The following is a 22285-nucleotide window of genomic DNA, read 5'->3' on the forward strand; positions in this document are numbered from 1 at the left end:
CCACCACCACCACCACCACCGCCTGCTGCTGGATGTCTTTGGTTATAATCCGCCCGCATGTCACAAATACCAACGCTATAGATATAAAAATCTTTCCAATATTAGATTGTCTTTTAGATAATTGTGAAAATAATCATTGACATTGCTTGTATTTCTCAACTTAAACATGTAATGACCTTGTGACCTCTTACAACGAAATGGATATTTGTGTCACAAAGTTTGACCTTAATCCATGGCAAACTACGCTAACGGGCGATGTTATACATTGCGGAGTCCAGTAAAACGCTTTAACACTTATTTTATTCCTTTGATGTTCATCAATGTCGGTTTAAGTGCATCCTATGTCACGAGTACTTTGTTATTCCTCATACGATTGAGTAGAGGTACTAAATCAGAGGTTTTAATTATCTCCAAACTTGTGACAGTTGGAACTCGAAGTGATTATGGTTACTTTAGAGTTTGTTCAGATCGTTAAATATTTCACACGATAGTTAAGCTTCTCTGCGACCTAGATTATAAAATGTCAGACGGTTTTCATTCCACAGTAACACGTTTACCGTCAATTTGCAGACAAAACAATCCGTAATTGTCCTTTATGAGCGTTTGGAGTCCTACTGAGGAGCTGTGCGTCTCCTCCAGGCGTAGGCTTTGAGCTTTTGTAGTGTCATGGAAACCGTTTACTGGAGGGGTATATTGACCAATGGGCGGTTGTAACTTTGTTAATAAACGTGATCCGTAATTGCATCAAATAACATGACATCTAACCCGCGATCACGGCCATCGGAATCAATAAACCGGAAATTAGCGTCAGTTATCTGGAAACGAAACCGGAAGTAGGAGTCGCTTTGACAGTCTAATATTCCAAGCCCAATAGATTCCCTGTTTTTAGCCAGATTAGAAGATAGTGAAATAGGAGTTATGTTTCTCATCTGGTGTGTCTCGTACACAAAAAAGGCCTGATGTTACTGACGCTTGACTTAGCTGAGACACGATTGATTTATCTGGGGACGAAGGAAGGAGCACTATAACAGTAATTCAAACCTACAGAGCTAATAGATATCACAGCTTGTCGAACTCTTACCTACTATCATTTTTTTTAGATCTTATAGTTTTCTGCTACAAAGGTATATGCATCAGGAACTAACATTGTCTTGAAAAAAAGAAAAAAAAACATAAAAAATTACAAACTACTAATTACATCATACACTAAATTGAACACGTTTGGAGTACTGTTGATAAAACGTGCCTAACTTTTATTGCTTCATATCAAAATTTTAATCCTAAGCAGGGTATTAACGGTTGTCAATCAAGACTGGAAATTTGACATGATCTGTTTCAACATTTTAAACTAGCTATTACTTCAATGCAATTAATACTAACAGAAATTTCCAAATAACAGACGTGTCTTTTGATTTGTCTAATGCTATCTAGAACAAGTATTAGTATCCCGAATGTGGCAACTGCAAAAACATACTCTAATTCAACAGAACATGTGTTGATGTCGCAAAATAATGTGCTATTCCTCTAGCTTGTGAAATAGCTTGTGCGCAATGAAACGTAATTTGTTAGTTGCTGATGTAGTTTCCAATTGTAGTTAAGATTGCTCCGCCGCAGAGACTTTAGCCTTATGCAAAACTACAGTTTTGTTCAAAATTATGTTCAATTATCATGTTTATGTAAACACTGCACTTGTCCAGGTCTGTAGGGAAATGATTTTCACATGCATTGGCATATCGATGTCATTCAAAATATTTTGGAGACAACTATGTGCTATTCCGGTATTTTAAATCTAATTTTGTATTTTTGCCGAGAAAGTCTCCCATCCTACTACCCATTAATTTAAACAGTTAAACTTTGTCTCTTGCTAGGGTCGATTTGACTATTATGTGAAAAGGCAAAGTAAACATGATGTATCTGTCATTTATAAATCATGTGTAGTCCTATAGAATAGCCATTATGTCGTTTTATATTATAATATATTGTATTATATTATATTGCATTTAATGTTATGGTAAAAGACGTATTCAATATAACTCTCCTAGTTTGGAGAAATAAATATATGAATTAACGAACATAAATTATTGTTGAAACTCCATTATCCCATATCAATGCCTATAAACATGTGAGGAATTATAATTGCTGACCTTGGTGGTAGAGGCTATGTATAGCAAATATAACCACCAAGAGTGGTTGTATGGCTCAGTGGATAACCCACTCGCCTTCACCGAGACGCCCAGGGTTCGATTCCCGATCGGACGTGAAAAGGAAAGGGGCATCTTGCCCGACTTCGTCCGGTTTTATCCGGGCACTCCGGTTTCCACCCACATTACGACCGGACCTCCATTCGGACGAACAAGAGTGATTAATATAAGTTGATAGAACTTGTTTCACAAAAATAAATCAAATTTAATTCAAAATTTGATTTAAGCACCATTCGAAAATAAATGTTCGCGAAAACCGAACTACTTATATATATATATGCGAAACTGCAATTGATGATTATCTGTGTGCCTTTTACTATTAACGTACATATTTAAGCGGTTATGCAATTTAGCGCTTTTAGCGTTTTCAATATTTCGCTAAAATAAAACTGCGCTAATTGATGTTGTTCCTGCATATTGTTTTATATATTATATATAATGTGGGTGCGCCAAATAATCAAAGCGTCAAAAAGTTTAATTTCGATCATGTGGTAAAATTTTAGTACGCCTAAATAAGTCCGTTTCCGGTACGAAAAACAATTCGTTCTGTCTTATAATATATCTTATATTATTTATGAGCCATGGCCTAGATCTAGAGCTATCGCGTGATTTTTGCATGCAACTGCACTTAAAACTGACTGCATGATACGTCTTCTTATGATTTGGGATATTTGTCGTCAAATGATCCAGACTCTCGAATCAAGCTTGGCTTTCAGATAGAAAACTAGACTAAAAGCCTCATAGACCTACACACCATTTTGTATAATGCACATTTTTCTATCTTGATGTCTCAAAATGTTGAAACCTACATCTATTTTTCAACATGTTATAGAACGATTCCTTCACGATAACTGACTATGTACAGACGGATGATAGCGTCACGCCAATTTTTATGTAACATTTTGGTTAATATTCCGGCTATTCGTATCAAATGTCCGGAAATGAGATTAGATTATAGGATGTGTACTCTAAAACATGTATATATAAACTTTATTTTATTTTCCAACAACTATGAAACATTTTTTTTCAACTTATAATAATCACTCTTGTTGGCCTGGATATAAGCGCGCTGCGGGTCTTAATGTGGGAGGTAACCAGCGATCCCGGAACGAACCCACGAGTTCGGGGAGGTGAACCCCGGGCTTTTCACGTCCGATCAGGGAATCGAACCCTGATCGCCTTGGTGAAAGACGAGTGCGTTATCGACTGCGCCACCCGACCACCCCAGGGTCTAAAACGTGTATTTCATATCATAATCATTTTTTTTTTGACGTTTGCGGTTCCACCAGAACCTTGTCTTCACCTCGTGATTGGTGTGTTGTGTGGCAGAAATGGCATTTCCCGACATAAATCTAGATTTAACACCTCTTTGTCGTTAGAACACTACTCCTGTATGCGGTGACCCTACTTGTGATCACTCTCAGCCCTACTTCAGTTGCTTAAAGGTACTCCAGTGATATTTACGAGACCAATGTCGAGTTTCACAGATACCAATAAACTGTCATGAAGCCAAAACAACGGGGTTATCTGACGCGGTTTTCAAGATTACGCTGACCGTGATAGCGAATTTTGACATTTTCGACAATAAAATAAGCAACTGTGACGTCATTGCTATCTTATTGATTGATAAGGAAGTCAAATTTATTTTACATGATAAATTTTTATTTCTACGCGGAAGTTTGGTTAATTTATGACAAAAACATTCTAAAGGGGTAGACAATGTTTCATGGAAGTCCTGCGGTATTTCCTTGTTATTTTATCGTGTTATGTCCGCCACAAGATGGATTGGTACGGGATTAGCCCGTAAACTTTATTTTTCATTTTTAATTAGATATTTTGGAATAATAATCACCATCGTCTATACTGTGCCTGTATTGTAAATAACATTGGTTAAAGGACAGTTGCGATTGTCTGAGGAAAGCGTTAAAATAATATTCCTTTCAATTAATTTACATACGATATATTGAAATAAAATACATACATTGTATAAGCGATATTTTTCATTAAGAATATTGTGTGGTCACTGTTTAAACCTCTGCCATACAACCATTAGTCGAACCGGTGCAACCAACCAGCATACTGTAAGCGGTTATATCTGCCTGGGAACTATTTTTCCGCGATAAGGTAAATCTACATATTTTAGACGACACCGAATATTTCCAGTCAGTGACACGATATACTTTAAAATGTCAGGAGGAATATACTTTTCAAGTTACACCACATGACTTGTAATCTCAAAGAACTTATAGCCAATTTTGCCAGGTTATTAAAATTAGATATATAACAATGTATTAACGGTCTTTAAACATTACATACTGTACCATACTGTTTATGTCGCAGCCAACATCTCTAGGCCAGTATCACTACATGCCTTACAATCTCGTAATGAAGTTTTATAGTTCAGATACACTAAATACCACACAATCTCCCAACGAACATATTTACTCGAGTAAAAAATGAATTATTGAAACCTCACAGCGAACCTTACAATCTCACCGCGAACCTTACAATATCACAGCGAACCTGACAATCTCATAGCGAACCTTACAATCTCACAACGAACCTTACAATCGCACAGCGAACCTTACAATATCACAGCGAACCTGACAATCTCATAGCGAACCTTACAATCTCAAAACGAACCTCACAATCTCACAGCGAACCTTACAATCTCACCGCGACCCTTACAATATCACAGCGAACCTTACGATCTCATAGCAAATCTTTCAATCTCACACCGAACCTTACAATCTCACAGCGAACCTAGCAATCTCACAGCGAACTTTACAATGTCACAGCGAACCTTACAATCTCACAACGAACCTTACAATATCACAGCGAACCTTACAATCTCATAGCTAACCTTATAATATCACAACGAACCTCACAATCGCACAGCGAACCTTACAATATCACAGCGAACCTTACAATCTCACAACGAACCTCACAATCTCACAGCGAACCTTACAATATCACAGCGAACCTTACAATCTCATAGCGAACCTTACAATCTCACAACGAACCTCACAATCTCACAGCGAACCTTACAATATCACAGCGAACCTTACGATCTCATAGCAAATCTTTCAATCTCACAACGAACCTTACAATCTCACAGCGAACCTTACAATCTCACAACGAACCTCACAATCTCATAGCGAACCTTACAATCTCACAACGAACCTCACAATCTCACAACGAACGAACCCTACAATCTCACAATGAATCTTACAATATCACAACGAACCTTACAATCTCACAACAAACCTTACAATCTCACAACGAACTCTATAATCTCACAACGAACCTTACAATCTCACAGCAAACCTTACAATCTCACAAAGAACTTTACAATCTCACAACGAACCCTACAATCTCAAAACGAACCTAACAATCTCACAACGAATCTCACAATCTCAAAGCGAACCTTACAATTTCACAGCGAACCTCACAATCTCACAGTGAACCTGACAATCTCATAGCGAACCTTACAATCTCACAACGACCCTTATAATTTCACTACGAACCTTACAACTTCACAGCGAACCTCACAACCTCACAGTGAACCTTACAATCTCATAGCGAACCTTACAATCCCACAGTAAACTTTACAATCTCACAAAGAATCATAAAATTTCACAGCGAACTTTACAATCTCACAAAGAATCATAAAATTCCACAGCGAACCTTACAATCTCGCAACAAACCTTACAATTTCACAATGAACTTTATAATCTCACAACGAACCTTACAATCTCATAGCAAACCTTACAATCTCACAACGAGCTTTACAATCTCACAACAAACCTTACAATCTCAAAACGAACCTAACAATCTCACAACGAATTTCACAATCCCAAAGCGAACCTTACAATCTCACAACGAACATTACAATCTCACAACGAATATTAAAATCTCACAACGAACTTTTCAATCTCACAACAAACCTTACACTCTCACAACGAACCTAACAATCTCACAACTAACCTTCCCATCTAACAACGAATCTTACAATCTCACAACGAACCTAACAATCTCACAACGAACCTTACAATCTCACAACGACCCTTACAATTTCAAAACGAACCTCACAATCTCACAGCGAACCTCACAATCTCATAGCGAACCTTACAATCTCACAACGAACCTTGTAATTTCACTACGAACCTTATAATTTCACAGAGAACCATACAATTTCACATCGAATATCACAATCTCACAACGAGCCTTACAATCTCACAACGAACCTTACAATTTCAAAACGAACCTTACAATTTCACAGCGAATCTCACAATCTCATAGCGAACCTTACAATCTCACAACGAACCTTATAATTTCACTGCGAACCTTGCAATTTCACAGCGAACCTCACAATCTCACAGCGAACCTCACAATCACACAGCGAACCTTACAATCTCACAGCGAACATAACAATCTCACAAAGAACCATAAAATTTCACAAGGAACTTTACAATCTCACAAAGAACCATAAAAATTCACAGCGAACCTCACAATTTCACAGAGAAACAGCGAACCTCACAATCTCACAGTGCACTTTACAATTTCACAGCGAATATTTGTAGCATTGTCTAACACTGCCTATGTAACAGTTGGTTGCACAGTCATTTTTTTTTTAGAAAAAAACCTTCCATATCTTACAATCTCAAAAACGTTAATTGAGCAATTCCGAGAATGTCATTTTCCCTCACAAACATAAAAAATAACACTCCAGGCGATTCACATTGTTCTAATTCTAGTTGTTCTAGCGTACAGCGTAAACGTGGTTAAATTAAACGGTGTGAAATCCTTTAGATCAGAAAGTGGCCTACTGGGGCGATATATATTGCAAGAACACTCAACGATTTCCATTAAAGTCGAGTTCATACTCATAACTTCATAAAAAATCCATAACATAAAATAAGTACCAATACATTACAATTAGCTGCAAGTTAAAAAAAAATGCTTTATCGATTTGGGAAATATAGATTGTACCGACATCAAAATGAAATAACATTCTGTCTGACTAATAAACCGTCCAGTAAATGAAGTACCACCAAAATTTCAAGCTGTATCGGTGATCATGACCTCTTTATACTACATGGGGACCGAGTGACCTTTTTGATCGCATTACCATAAACTAGACCGGCCATTCCATCTCTTTTTATACCGACACCGTCATCACTCTCAAGGGACAAAGATACGAAACTAACTGCCCGAAACAAACGTATGTCAAGTTGGCCACTGCGATGATTAAGCCTCGCTGATACAAACATGAGCCCAAGGATTGTTAAGTCGGAGGTTTCAGAAAGGGGCTGGCCGTTTTTGGGTTGCTTTTAATGTACTGTCTAACAGATTCGTGTTTCATTTAAGATAATGTCAGTTGCTTTCTTTGTATCGTATGTCTTGTTGTTCGATTCGGTTGTCGATGAGGTCCGTTTTGATGGGCATATCGCTGGCCGTCCTGTCACAGTTTACACGCCCAGTACAACATCTGATACTTTAAGTAGTGGTTTAGATTGATTTTCCCTCCAAAATGATGTTTCGATACACGTACTCTTGTGATACCGTCATGTAATGTTACATCCGTCACACTAACTGATGTCACGCAGATTCGAACATGGTTTCTCATACATCATCAGCTTAATAAAACTTTTTATAAACATTTATTTCAAAGGTTGTTTTAAAGAATAAATTCCTGGTTTCTTTTTCTAAACTTTTAGTCTTAAGTGAAATATGGGTAACGTCGAAGGAACTCTGGTTTTTTAAAAACAAACAAAACTGCATTGATTTTTTTCCCTTTATTTTTATTTGCTATTAAGCTTACCATACTGTGTTAAAATAAGCTTTTACTATAGCGCCACGTCGACACCCCCNCGATTCTATTTATGTTTTTGGATGGATAAACAGAGTGTTTTACGAGTATTAAGTAATAATTTGTCTGTTAGATGCAGTCACGCGCGCTCCATTATGATATCATTTTCAAGTATTTTGATACATTCTTAAGTAATAACTCTTGTTTGATATATATTTATACACTGTTCATAACTGTCTCACATTACATTATAAATGTTTATTTCTAGGGTGACCCATTTCTGTCGTGTAGATATACCGGATGTTATTCGCTATAAATGAGAGCTTCCTAATACACAATGCATGTAGTTACATTGTCGCGAGCTGGAAGCCAATATATAGCAGGATGGTAATATTTTCTTTTCAACTCTTCAAACTTAAGACGTGAACATTTTTACAACGTTGGCAAAGTTCTATCTATATTTTTACATTATCGCTTCAAATTCCTTAACAAATGACCATAATGCAGTTGAGACAGTGTCATTTTGACGCTTTTCCTGCTGCTTCAAATAGCATCGTAAGAAAAAAACAGTTACATGACTTAGATTGGATCTAAGAATGTCGTTTGTCCATATGATATTAAAACTTCAATACAGCAAATACTAGAAAAGACTATTCAGAGAACTGTAAATTTTCCTTAACATTCATGCCGATATAAACTGAAATACATCTGGCAGGAATTCCATCGTTTTTCATTCACTCAGGTATGAATGTTAAAAATAACTTTACTTAAACCGTTTAATGTGTTGATCTCGTTTTTGCTGACTTTCGCATACCTTTCGCAAATGAGTCTCATTGCGAATTGACGCAAACATTTATCTTTCGCGAATATTAAATGATTTACAGAATTCACATTGTAAAAGTTATTTACTTTATTTACGTATAACAGTAGGTCTACATGGTAGCACTGTTTTCACGTTTCTTTGTTAAAACTTTCCCAAAGAGAACAGGTTTAATTGTAAGTTGAACAATTTGGGGGCTACGGTCAATTCACCAATGCTTTTAAATTGTAAACGCAACAGATTGATCTTTATTGCTATCTTATCTAAGGTAACTGATGGACTATCTAAATGGAATATCTTAACGTTTGTTTTTAATGAATCGATATTCTTTTCAAAATCATTTTCTATGTATACGTAACTGCGTCCTTATTTATGATGCAATCTATACATTTGAAACTTTTGATATAATATTACGCTATTTGCATTTCTTTTCACAAAAGATAAATATCGTTTTGGTAAATTTGAAATAATGATCTCTATCCATTTTTAAATGAAAGTATATCTTACCGGAAGTGACCTTGAGCGGAACACACAATAGAAATACACCAATCAGAGCCAAGGTTATGTATAACAGCATCTCCGATAAATCAAAACGAATGGTCTCTTCTCTCAGTTTACTAGCGGATGTCGCTTCTGCTGCCTGAAATACACATTAACAAACATTAGCGAAAAGGCCGCCTCGTCAACACAAAACACCAATATCAGATTAGGAATTTAACAGAGCTCTGAAAGACTATTTTAAATTAGTGAGTTATATATAATATAAATGTTGCCAAGTAGAAACACGTGTCGAGGCTATGACGTCACGTGTGTTGAACCAATGATACTTTAGTATATGCCAGTAGTCCTGTTGCCAACTCATTTCACGAAATTATGTTTGTTTCCTGAAGATCACTAGTGATTTCCTCAAATACCGTAGAGTAAGTTTTTGTGTCTTTCTTTCCTACAGAACATCCAGTTTTGAAGTCACCTTTTGATGTTGATAAATATACAGGATACAAATTAGTAGATCCATTAGATTTCGGTTTTCAAGCTTTACTAAATATAATTCCGTGCGCTTTATCAAAAACTTACATTTGAATAAAAACGTAAATATCGTTTAGAGTTGTTACGTCATAAGGATTGTATAAGCACTATTCCTGTTTTGATATCTCTTAACATATTTAGGAATACTTCAGAGATGTATTTTAATTCTTTTGACCTTTACTAAAACTGATGATCCTTTAAGGAATGGATGAAATGGCCATATCGTGTAGTACATATGTTCTTTAGCACTTCACAAACTTGCTAATTTTCTAATAGGTACTTCCATACTCCATATGCCTATTTCTAGTGATGACTTAACCGTACGCTACATTCCCGATGGATGAGTGTTCTAGGCAGATATAAGGTACGTTTTGCAAGGGCAGTGCTGTTAATGTTAAATTAAGGTTCATTTGACTTAATTGATGTTCAAAATGTTTGTGGTTGAATCAGATCAGTGAATATTCATACAGCTACTTAATGAACAATTTCAATTGTCAAAAGTAAATGATCAGCGATGTTCGTAGTGTTCATCTAATATTACTTAACTAACATTAAATGTTTATGTAGTATAGTGTTAACATTTGTTTCTGTACCCGACGAGGATACATGTTATCTTCTACAGTACTTATCTGTATCCCACGAGTGTAAAATGTTATGTTGTTTAGACTTAGAATATTGCATGTGATGCATTAGGGAGTTCAGCATAAATCCACAAATATTACGTAGTATGTGTATGTAGTAAAGTGTTAACAATTCGTTCTGAAGCTCATGAGTTGTGTAGTATAGACTTTCTTTGTAGCCCACGAATATTAAATGTTGTGTAGTATAGACTTTCTTTGTAGCCAACGAATATTAAATGTTGTGTAGTATAGACCTTGTTTGTAGCCCACGAATATTAAATGTTGTGTAGAATAGACTTTATTTGTAGCCCACGAATATTAAATGTTGTGTAGTACAGACTTTATTTGTAGCCCACGAATATTAAATGTTGCGTAGTATAGACTTTATTAGTAGCCCACGAATATAAAAAGATGTGTAGTATAGACTTTATTTGTAGCCCACGAATATAAAAAGTTGTGTAGTATAGACTTTATTTGTAGCCCACGGATATTAAATGTTGTGTAGTATAGACTTTATTTGTAGCCCACGGGTATTAAATGTTGTGTAGTATAGACTTTATTTGTAGCCCACGAATATAAAAAGTTGTGTAGTATAGACTTTATTTGTAGCCCATGAATATTAAATGTTGTGTAGTATACTTTATTTGTAGCCCACGAATATTAAATGTTGTGTAGTATAGATTTTATTTGTAGCCCACGTATATTAATTGTTGTGTAGTATAGACTTTATTTGTAGCCCACGAATATTAAATGTTGTGTAGTATAGATTTTATTTGTAGCCCACGAATATTAAATGTTGTGTAGTATAGACTTTATTTGTAGCCCACTGATATTTAATGTTGTGTAGTATAGATTTTATCTGTAGCCCACGAATATTAAATGTTGTGTAATATAGACTCTATTTGTATCCCACGAATATTAAAAGTTGTGTAGTAGAGATTTTATTTGTAGCCCACTGATATTTAATGTTGTGCAGTATAGACTTTATTTGTAGCCCACGGATATTAAATGTTGTGTAGTACAAACTTTATTTGTAGCCCACGAATATTAAATGTTGTGTGGTATAGATTTTATTTGTAGCCCTCTGATATTAAATGTTGTGTAGGATAGACTTTATTTGTAGCCCACGAATATTAAATGTTGTGAAGTATAGACTTTATTTGTAGCCCACGAATATTAAATATTGTGTAGCATAGACTTTATCTGTAGCCCACGAATATTAAATGTTGTGTAGTATAGGCCAGTAGCCCACGAATATTAAATGTTGTGTAGTATAGATTTTATTTGTAGCCCACGAATATTAAATGTTGTGTAGTATAGACTTTATTTGCAGCCCACGAATATTAAATGTTGTGTAGTATAAACTTTATCTGTAGCCCATGAATAAAAAATGTTGTGTAGTATAGACTTTATTTGCAGCCCACTGATATTAAATGTTGTATAGTATTGACTTTATCTGTAGCCCACGAATATTAAATGTTGTGTAGTATAGACTTTATCTGTAGCCCACGAATATTAAATGTTGTGTAGCATAGACTTTATCTGTAGCCCACGAATATTAAATGTGTGTAATATAGACTCTATTTGTATCCCACGAATATTAAAAGTTGTGTAGTAGAGATTTTATTTGTAGCCCACTGATATTTAATGTTGTGTAGTATAGACTTTATTTGTAGCCCACGAATATTAAATGTTGTGTAGTATAGACTTTATCTGTAGCCCACGAATATTAAATGTTGTGTAGTATAGACTTTATTTGCAGCCCACGAATATTAAATGTTGTGTAGTATAGACCTTGTTTGTAGCCCACGAATATTAAATGTTGTGTAGCATAGACTTTATCTGTAGCCCACGAATATTAAATGTTGTGTAGTACAAACTTTATTTGTAGCCCACGAATATTAAATGTTGTGTGGTATAGATTTTATTTGTAGCCCTCTGATATTAAATGTTGTGTAGTATAGACTTTATTTGTAGCCCACGAATATTAAATGTTGTGAAGTATAGACTTTATTTGTAGCCCACGAATATTAAATATTGTGTAGCATAGACTTTATCTGTAGCCCACGAGTATTAAATGTTGTGTAGTATAGATTTTATTTGTAGCCCACGAATATTAAACGTTGTGTAGTATAGGCCTGTGGCCAATGATTATCTGTAGCCCGTCGACATATAGGATACATCAGCTTTGACAGAGAGAGCTTTTTATTGTTACACGTTTTTTATTATACTTATGTTAAGAAAACAAATGAAACACCTAGAGTTTATGGATGTTGTTTATGTATTTCAGTAGAACACTATGAGAGTAAAAGCAGTAAACTCTTGTAAATATTTACTTATAGACGAAGGCCTCCCTGTAGCAGTGGCGGATCCAGAGCTCTTTGGGGTGTTTTAAGAACCCCCCCCCCCTCCCCCTGAACATTTTCTTTTAAAGTCATGTGTTTCACCATTTTCCTCAAATTTTCCCCACATGGAACCCCCCTCCCCTTGGAAATTTGGAAACACCCAAGATAGGTATCTTGATTCGCCACTGTGTAGATCATATCGATCATTATTAAGAAGTTATGAAAAATGACCCATCAGGTACCTGCAGCTATTTTAAACATCTCGAGGTTTTAGACACATCATTCTCTGTTGTTAACCTTGATATACTGGAATGAGTCATACGATGATCTACGAAAATTATGTAACTTGGATTTATAAATGAACTTTTCGAATTGATATATGTTCCAATAGAACAACCTCACTAAACTAAAATAGACAAATGATAATCTCTTTATTATAACAGAAAAATAAAATGTATTTTCACTCTCTCTGGGGGTTAAGATATATGACAATAATAAATTCTGACCAACTTTTGTGTCATATTGAATATGGGAAATTAAATGTATTGCAAGTCAAACAATTTTTCATTTAGATTTTCGCGTTGTCCTTATTTAACCTTATCAGATTCTGATGACATTCATATAGACTGTAAATGCCAGGACCCACGTGTTTACGTCATCATAATTAGGGTTCAATTAGTTAACAAACATACACTACTAATACACTAATTTCATCTAAATACGGAAGTTTAATTAGCGGATTTTAATTTTATGACTCAACAATGGTAACTGAAAGCATTGAACGTTATTGATACGGCATTTATAGCTCATATGAATGCCACAGCATGTCATATCAACACAGAGCAATGCTTAAATATTTGCTCTCAATACGGCTTATTATCAGGTCAAGGGATGTAATTTTTGTTGTCTGCTTTAAGACACTTTTTTGTCTGCATGAGCAACAAATTGTTGTCTATTGCATAAACAGTAGTTACATGTATGTAACAAAACAAAATCTTGTATATCAACATCCTATTTCATACATTATCAGACGTTTTGTCTAGGCCTGTGACAATGTCGTTAGTTTAAACAAATGTTTCCACTGGAAACCAATACTTAAATCCCGATTACAGATCTCAATCTATATAGTTCTTCTCTCTGAAGCCACCAACTGTAGGTAATAGGCAGGTTTCCAATGAAAACGAGATTTGTTATAAAATAACGATTTTTTTCGCTAGACAATTTGAAGACGATGATACTGACGTATGCGAGTCTGGATTGACTGTATACTTAAATATAAGGATACTAGTTCGTAAGGATGAAGCCAAACTGAATCATTAATATCCCTTAGCAGACTATTGTGCTTTCCATTATCATGTAATGTTCGGGAATTTATTTCGATCACAGTACAAAATAGATCTGAATGACAACTGGCTAATAAAAGTTTCCCCTGTCGTGTGGGCATGACAGTTAAATCTTGACCCTCTTGTCCAAGGCTTTTGCTTCAAGCCGAGGGTTAAACATTCAAGAATCTATTCCCGAGGGATTTTCACCCGAGGGTTTTACACCCATGTGAAAACCCCGAGGAATAAAAAATCCAGAAAAAAAAATAAACTTGAAAAAACTTATCTTGCAACTTGTGAACAGTTGAGTATGTTTTTGATATCGTACCGATTTGATATTTGTGATATTCGTGATATTCATTAAATAACTTAAGAAAGAAGGGTTCGTATTTTCATCTCAAAGTGTTCCTGAGATTTCCATCTACATATTGTGACATCGCTTTCAGCAATGTCTACACGTAATATATCTTGATATTTCATATATGAGAAATGTCATATTTGCTTTTATTTTCAAAGTAATAGGTTTCTGCTCTGATCTTATACAAGTTAAACTTTTCATATTATTGAGCTCATTATAGTAACAACGTAATCCTTGGGTCATTCGCAACTTGTGTGATGCATTACGTTTAAGGATCCCAGTACCAATGCCCAAAGTTTTAACTACTCATTGGAACGTGTTTTTTCCCCGCATGAGTGTAGCTTTGATGAATCAGTTCTGAAAAGAGAACATACATTGCGGTACTTTTTTCTGGTCAACGACAGTATTCTTGCCCAGCAGTGCTACAGCTATAGCTAAACTGATAGCATAACTATATAACATTGTACATTTGTTGACTGGGTTTGAGGACAACATGTGTTATGTTAAACCAGAGGACCAAACTGTTGCCTGAGGCTGAAGGCAACAGTTTGGTCCGAGGGTTTAACATAACACATGCTGACCGAAAACTCAGTCTACAAATGTTTTGTTATAACTTTTTCAAAATTCTTGACGTTTCCAATTTGGATTTATCTTGAAAACAATCCCGAGCTAATGCGTTGTGCTTTGCTTCAATATACTCTGTTATTAATTTCTCTGCAACTCTGATCACATTCTAGGTGTTTGTACTGTCTCTGCTATTAAAAATGTCATCAATTTCTGCAGCAGTGTATTCCGAAAATCTGTATATGATTGTACATAAGGCAGCCGACATAAATAAACATTGCAGACGGCCGGAAGCAGACGTGAGCGATTTTTCCTATAGGGATGCCACTATTGGTAATTGCTTAACGGCGGAAGTTGCCGAGTAATGGCCAGGAAATACCGAATAGTAATGAGCTGTGACGTAAGCAGTCAACATTTCACTCAAAGCCAGTCAACATTTTGATATTAACCGGTCAACATTTTTCTGAGGCAAACATCTGGAATTTCGAACTTTTTTCACTATAGAAGAGTATAGAGAATAACAAGTAAAAGTATAACAAATTTGGGCAGAGACCAGGGCCCAGTTGTTCAAACAGTGATTAGTTTAATCAGTGATTAGTGTAAACTTTCTTTTTTTTGTGTATCTCTAAAACACAGCTATAAACAGAGTTAAAACTTTCTAGATAGCAAATATTATAGAAGAGTAAACTGCATGCAAAATTAAAATCTTTTACCTTGTATATTGACTAAATTATTATAGGTTGAGAAATGTTGTTAAACAGTGATTAAGCTAACAACCCTCTGAACAGATGGGCCCAGGTAGCTCAGTTGGTAGGAGCCATAGCATAGCCATCTGAAGTCCAGGGTTCGAATCTCGTTATAGTGCGTTATTACTTTTTACACTCAGAACACTGTTGATGATAATATTTTGTTTGTTTCATCTTTATTATTTTTCATAAAAGTTCCGGAAGGTATGATTTTTCTCTTTAGAAATGATAAAACAACAACAGGTTTCAATGTTTAGTTACAGTTTTTTTAGTGGTACGGGGATCCAGGCCAAAGTAACCATAACAGGAACTCTCAAGTTGGATATGCACCCAAGGCAATTGGTGTTCTATAAAATGTGAAAATCCGTTCTTCTTAACTTCAAACTACCTCAAATTGATTAGCTGTCATTAGAACCCGATATTCCTTAGAGTGTATTGTCTGACAAAAACGATCTAACGATATCTGTTAGTGGCTTGTACGGGGAAGCATATCACTGATTCCATCTCAATTTAATGGTCTCTATCTTCCACTGTCTTCGGTAACCTTGGGAATCCACGGGGATCATAAGGCCTTTTAACAAAATTGTATTTGTGATTTTTGAAATTGTGTTACAAAATTCAACCATAGCTGACTGTGCAATTGATTGAAAAAACAACAACCTTTATTTGGATTTATGGTTTGTAATGAACAGCATTACATCAGTATGATAAAAATATTTTAAGTAGAAGATTTGAAAGATAATATGACCGAAAATGCTTGACTTGAAACCTGACGAATGCAATCGTTTCTTCACTCAAACAATGTACAGTACTGAAGATTAGTCCAATCGTCTTCAAGCACCTAACAATACTGAACTTATTGTCAAGATGGTAACCCTATTTATATATGTATTTAAGTATACTAACTTAAAGTTTTGTCAGCTTTTCCTGCCTTGCCGATAACTGTGTTTTTACTTCTATATATATCTTGTAAGCTTTGATACGTATTATATCATGTTTCATACGTTTTATATCAAGATTGATACAATGTTTATCATATTTGATACGTGTGATATCATGTCTGGTACGGTTTATGTAAGGATTGTTACTTTTATATCACGTCTGATATATTTTGCATCATGTTTGATACGTTCTATGTATTTTTGATGCGCTTATTATAATGCCTGATAGGTATGATATTATGTTTGATACGTTTTATATCATAACTCACGTTTGATACGTTTTATATCATAAGTCATGTTTGATACGTTTTATATCGTAAGTCATGTTTCATTCGTTTAATATAAAGATTGATACGTTTTATTTCATAACTCATGTTTGATACGTTTTATATCATAACTCACGTTTGATACGTTTTATATCATAAGTCATGTTTGATACGTTTTATATCGTAAGTCATGTTTCATTCGTTTAATATAAAGATTGATACGTTTTATTTCATAACTCATGTTTGATACGTTTTATATCATAACTCACGTTTGATACGTTTTATATCATAAGTCATGTTTGATACGTTTTATATCGTAAGTCATGTTTCATTCGTTTAATATAAAGATTGATACGTTTTATTTCATAACTCATGTTTGATACGTTTTATATCATAACTCACGTTTGATACGTTTTATATCATAAGTCATGTTTGATACGTTTTATATCGTAAGTCATGTTTCATTCGTTTAATATAAAGATTGATACGTTTTATATCATAACTCATGTTTGATACGTTTTATATCATAACTCATGTTTGATACGTTTTATATCATAACTCATGTTTGATACATTTTATATCATAACACACGTTTGATACGTTTTATATCATAACACATGTTTGATACGTTTTATATCATAACACATGTTTGATACGTTTTGTATCATAACACATGCTTGATACGTTTTATATCATAACTCATGTTTGATACGTTTTATATCATAACACATGTTTGATACGTTTTATATCATAACACATGTTTGATACGTTTTATATCATAACACATGCTTGATACGTTTTATATCATAACTCATGTTTGATACGTTTTATATCATAACACATGTTTGATACGTTTTATATCATAACACATGTTTGATACGTTTTATATCATAACACATGTTTAATACGTTTTATATCATAACTCATGTTTGATACGTTATATATTATAACTCATGTTTGAAACGTTTTATATCATAACACATGTTTGATACGTTTTGTATCATAACACATGCTTGATACGTTTTATATCATAACTCATGTTTGGTACGTTTTGTATCATAACACATGTTTGGTACGTTTTATATCATAAAACATGTTTGATACGTTTTATATCATAACTCATGTTTTATACGTTTTATATCATAACTCATGTTTGATACGGTTTATATAATAACTCATGTTTGGTACGTTTTATATCATAACTCATGTTGATACGTTTTTTATCATAACTCATGATTAATACGTTATAGATCATAAGTCATGTTTGATACGTTTTATATTATAAGTCATGTTACATTCGTTTAATATAATGTTTGATACGTTTGATATCATAAGTCATATTTGATACGTTTGATATCATAAGTCATGTTTCATACGTTTAATATCATAACTCATGTTTGGTACGTTTTATATCATAACTCATGTTGATACGTTTTTTATCATAACTCATGATTAATACGTTATAGATCATAAGTCATGTTTGATACGTTTTATATTATAAGTCATGTTACATTCGTTTAATATAATGTTTGATACGTTTGATATCATAAGTCATATTTGATACGTTTGATATCATAAGTCATGTTTCATACGTTTAATATCATAACTCATGTTTGGTACGTTTTATATCATAACTCATGTTGATACGTTTTTTTATCATAACTCATGTTTAATACGTTATAGATCATAAGTCATGTTTGATACGTTTTATATTATAAGTCATGTTACATTCGTTTAATATAATGTTTGATACGTTTGATATCATAAGTCATATTTGATACGTTTAATATAATGTTTAATACGTTATATATTATAACTCATGTTTGATACGTTTTATATCATGACTCATGTTTAATACGTTATATATCATAAGTCATGTTTGATACGTTTTATATCATAACACATGTTTGGTACGTTTTGTATCATAACACATGTTTGGTACGTTTTATATCATAAAACATGTTTGATACGTTTTATATCATAACTCATGGTTAGTACGTTTTGTATCATAACACATGTTTGGTACGTTTTATATCATAACACATGTTTGGTACGTTTTGTATCATAACACATGTTTGGTACGTTTTATATCATAACACATGTTTGATAGGTTTTATATCATAACTCATTTTTGATACGTTTTATATAATAACTCATGTTTGGTACGTTTTATATCATAACTCATGTTGATACGTTTTTTATCATAACTCATGATTAATACGTTATAGATCATAAGTCATGTTTGATACGTTTTATATTATAAGTCATGTTACATTCGTTTAATATAATGTTTGATACGTTTGATATCATAAGTCATATTTGATACGTTTAATATAATGTTTAATACGTTATATATTATAACTCATGTTTGAAACGTTTTATATCATAACACATGTTTGATACGTTCTATATCATAACTCATGTTTGGTACGTTTTGTATCATAACCCATGTTTGGTACGTTTTATATCATAACACATGTTTGGTACGTTTTATATCATAAAACATGTTTGATACGTTTTATATCATAACTCATGGTTAGTACGTTTTGTATCATAACACATGTTTGGTACGTTTTATATCATAACACATGTTTGATATGTTTTATATCATAACTCCTGTTTGATACGTTTTATATCATAACACATGTTTGATACGTCTTATATCATAACTCATGTTTGATACGTTTTGTATCATAACACATGTTTGGTACGTTTTATATCATAAAACATGTTTGATACGTTTTATATCATAACTCATGTTGATACGTTTTTTTATCATAACTCATGTTTAATACGTTATAGATCATAAGTCATGTTTGATACGTTTTATATTATAAGTCATGTTACATTCGTTTAATATAATGTTTGATACGTTTGATATCATAAGTCATATTTGATACGTTTGATATCATAAGTCATGTTTCATACGTTTAATATAATGTTTAATACGTTATATATTATAACTCATGTTTGAAACGTTTTATATCATAACTCATGTTTAATACGTTATATATCATAAGTCATGTTTGGTACGTTTTATATCATAACACATGTTTGATATGTTTTATATCATAACTCCTGTTTGATACGTTTTATATCATAACACATGTTTTTTTCGTTTAATATCATAACACATGTTTAATACGTTTTATATCATAACTCATGTTTGATACGTTTAATATCATAAGTCATGTTTTATTCGTTTAATATAATGTTTGATACGTTTTATATCATAACTCATGTTGATACGTTTTTTTTATCATAACTCATGTTTAATACGTTATAGATCATAAGTCATGTTTGATACGTTTTATATTATAAGTCATGTTACATTCGTTTAATATAATGTTTGATACGTTTGATATCATAAGTCATATTTGATACGTTTGATATCATAAGTCATGTTTCATACGTTTAATATAATGTTTAATACGTTATATATTATAACTCATGTTTGAAACGTTTTATATCATAACACATGTTTGATACGTTTTATATCATAACTCATGTTTGGTACGATTTGTATCATAACACATGTTTGGTACGTTTTATATCATAACACATGTTTGATACGTTTTATATCATAACTCATGTTTGGTACGTTTTATATCATAACACATGTTTGGTACGTTTTGTATCATAAGTCATGTTTGATACGTTTTGTATCATAAGTCATGTTTGATACGTTTTATATCATAACTCATGTTTGATACGTTTTATATCATAAGTCATGTTTGATACGTTTTATATCATAACTTATGTTTGATACGTTTTATATCATAAATCATGTTTGATACGTTTTATATCATAACACATGTTTGATACGTTTTATATCATAACTCATGTTTGGTACGTTTTATACCATAAATCATGTTTGGTACGTTTTATATCATAAGTCATGTTTCATTCGTTTAATATAATGTTTGATATGTTTTATGTCATCGGTATGTAATATAAACCTTATATCCAATGATTAATAGTTTATATCATTTATCATGTTTTATACAATTTTTGTTACATTTTACGTCATCGCTGTTGGCTTTAAACCGTTAATATAATTCTGGATTCAAACAGCCACTTATGTTCAACCCTTAACACAGATAACAGTTAGTGTCCTAATAAAAGAGATTATTCATGTTTGCTTCAAAATAAAAATATCACAAATTATTATTTCCTGAATTTAAAACACGACGATCCTCTTGAGAAATGTTCCGACGTTGGTTTTGATCTATGGTGTAATTTGTCAGAAATGTTCTTGCACGATAATTGATATGACAATGTATTTCATTTTCATTATCTAAAAGAAGCAGGGACGCGAACAAAATGACGAATGTGAAAATGCTTTTCCAATATTTTAGACAAGAAGAAATTCCGGGTTTGTGTTGTTAAACAACGAATACACTTCAGCATTTTCTTTAATCGGAGCAATGTTCGGCCTCCTTTGCCACACATTTCCAATTTCTACTACTTTTTGTAGATGCAATATTCCAGCCTTCGATAGTGTACATACACATGAGCAAAACGAATTCAAGCCGAAAGGTTGTACTCGTGTTCGCTATGTGATCCTTGTATCCAACAGATAATTGTCAGAGTAGTCCCACTTTAGTATTACTTCACAGTCAGCCAACTCGGTAACTACCGCAGGTCGATGGTTTTTCTCCCGTTACTCCGGCTTTACGCCACTACCAAAACCTGGCTCGTCCTTAAAGTGGCCATTGACAGCTGAAAGGACCTCAGAAAAACCCAACTCGGATCATGTCATATTCCAATCTTCATGGTTGGAGTTAATAAAACGGTTAAGGTCGGGCTCAACTACCGAATAGCTATAACTGAGATCGGCTGTTCCGTCTAACATGGTACCCTTTACAGCATTGTCTTATTCGTCTTTCACATTTCGTTCTTGTTGACATATATCGACAACTAGATTAACAAAATCTGAAGGATTAGCAGGTTTTCCTGAATGGTTGCCAGCATCTTGGATGATTGACTACTGCCAATTCCATGATAACAATACTATGTTTTAATAAATAATAATACAACACCACAGTCCCCGAAAAAAACCCACACTCCTGAAGTACCACAACAACAGAAAATACATCACCCAAAACCGAGAAGAAAATACTAGACAATAAACCGCGAAAATACAACGCCACAACTCCTGAATACACAACACGACATATTCAAAACCATAGCCCTCGAAAATACAACAATACAACTCCGATACAAAACACAACAGCCCAAGAAATAAAAAAAACCCACAACCC

At 33.6% G+C, this 22285-nt stretch overlaps 1 protein-coding gene across 3 annotated transcripts in view; it reads right to left on the reverse strand.

Moving 5' to 3' along the window:
- LOC110461524 (neuronal acetylcholine receptor subunit alpha-9-like) overlaps positions 1–22285 on the reverse strand; it is a 102765-nt gene that overhangs the window by 20094 nt on the left and 60386 nt on the right. For 2 of the 3 annotated variants that reach the window (XM_021515022.1, XM_021515030.1), the window contains exon 2: positions 9341–9473. The exons of the other annotated variant lie outside the window; for it this stretch is intronic. In XM_021515022.1, the coding sequence (XP_021370697.1) occupies positions 9341–9410 (70 nt within the window). In that variant the 5' untranslated portion in view covers positions 9411–9473. The remainder of the gene's footprint in view (positions 1–9340; positions 9474–22285) is intronic. 3 annotated transcript variants of the gene reach the window in all.

Source organism: Mizuhopecten yessoensis, unplaced genomic scaffold (assembly GCF_002113885.1).
Source record: "Mizuhopecten yessoensis strain PY_sf001 unplaced genomic scaffold, ASM211388v2 scaffold1405, whole genome shotgun sequence".
NCBI classification, from domain to species: Eukaryota; Metazoa; Mollusca; class Bivalvia; order Pectinida; family Pectinidae; genus Mizuhopecten; species Mizuhopecten yessoensis.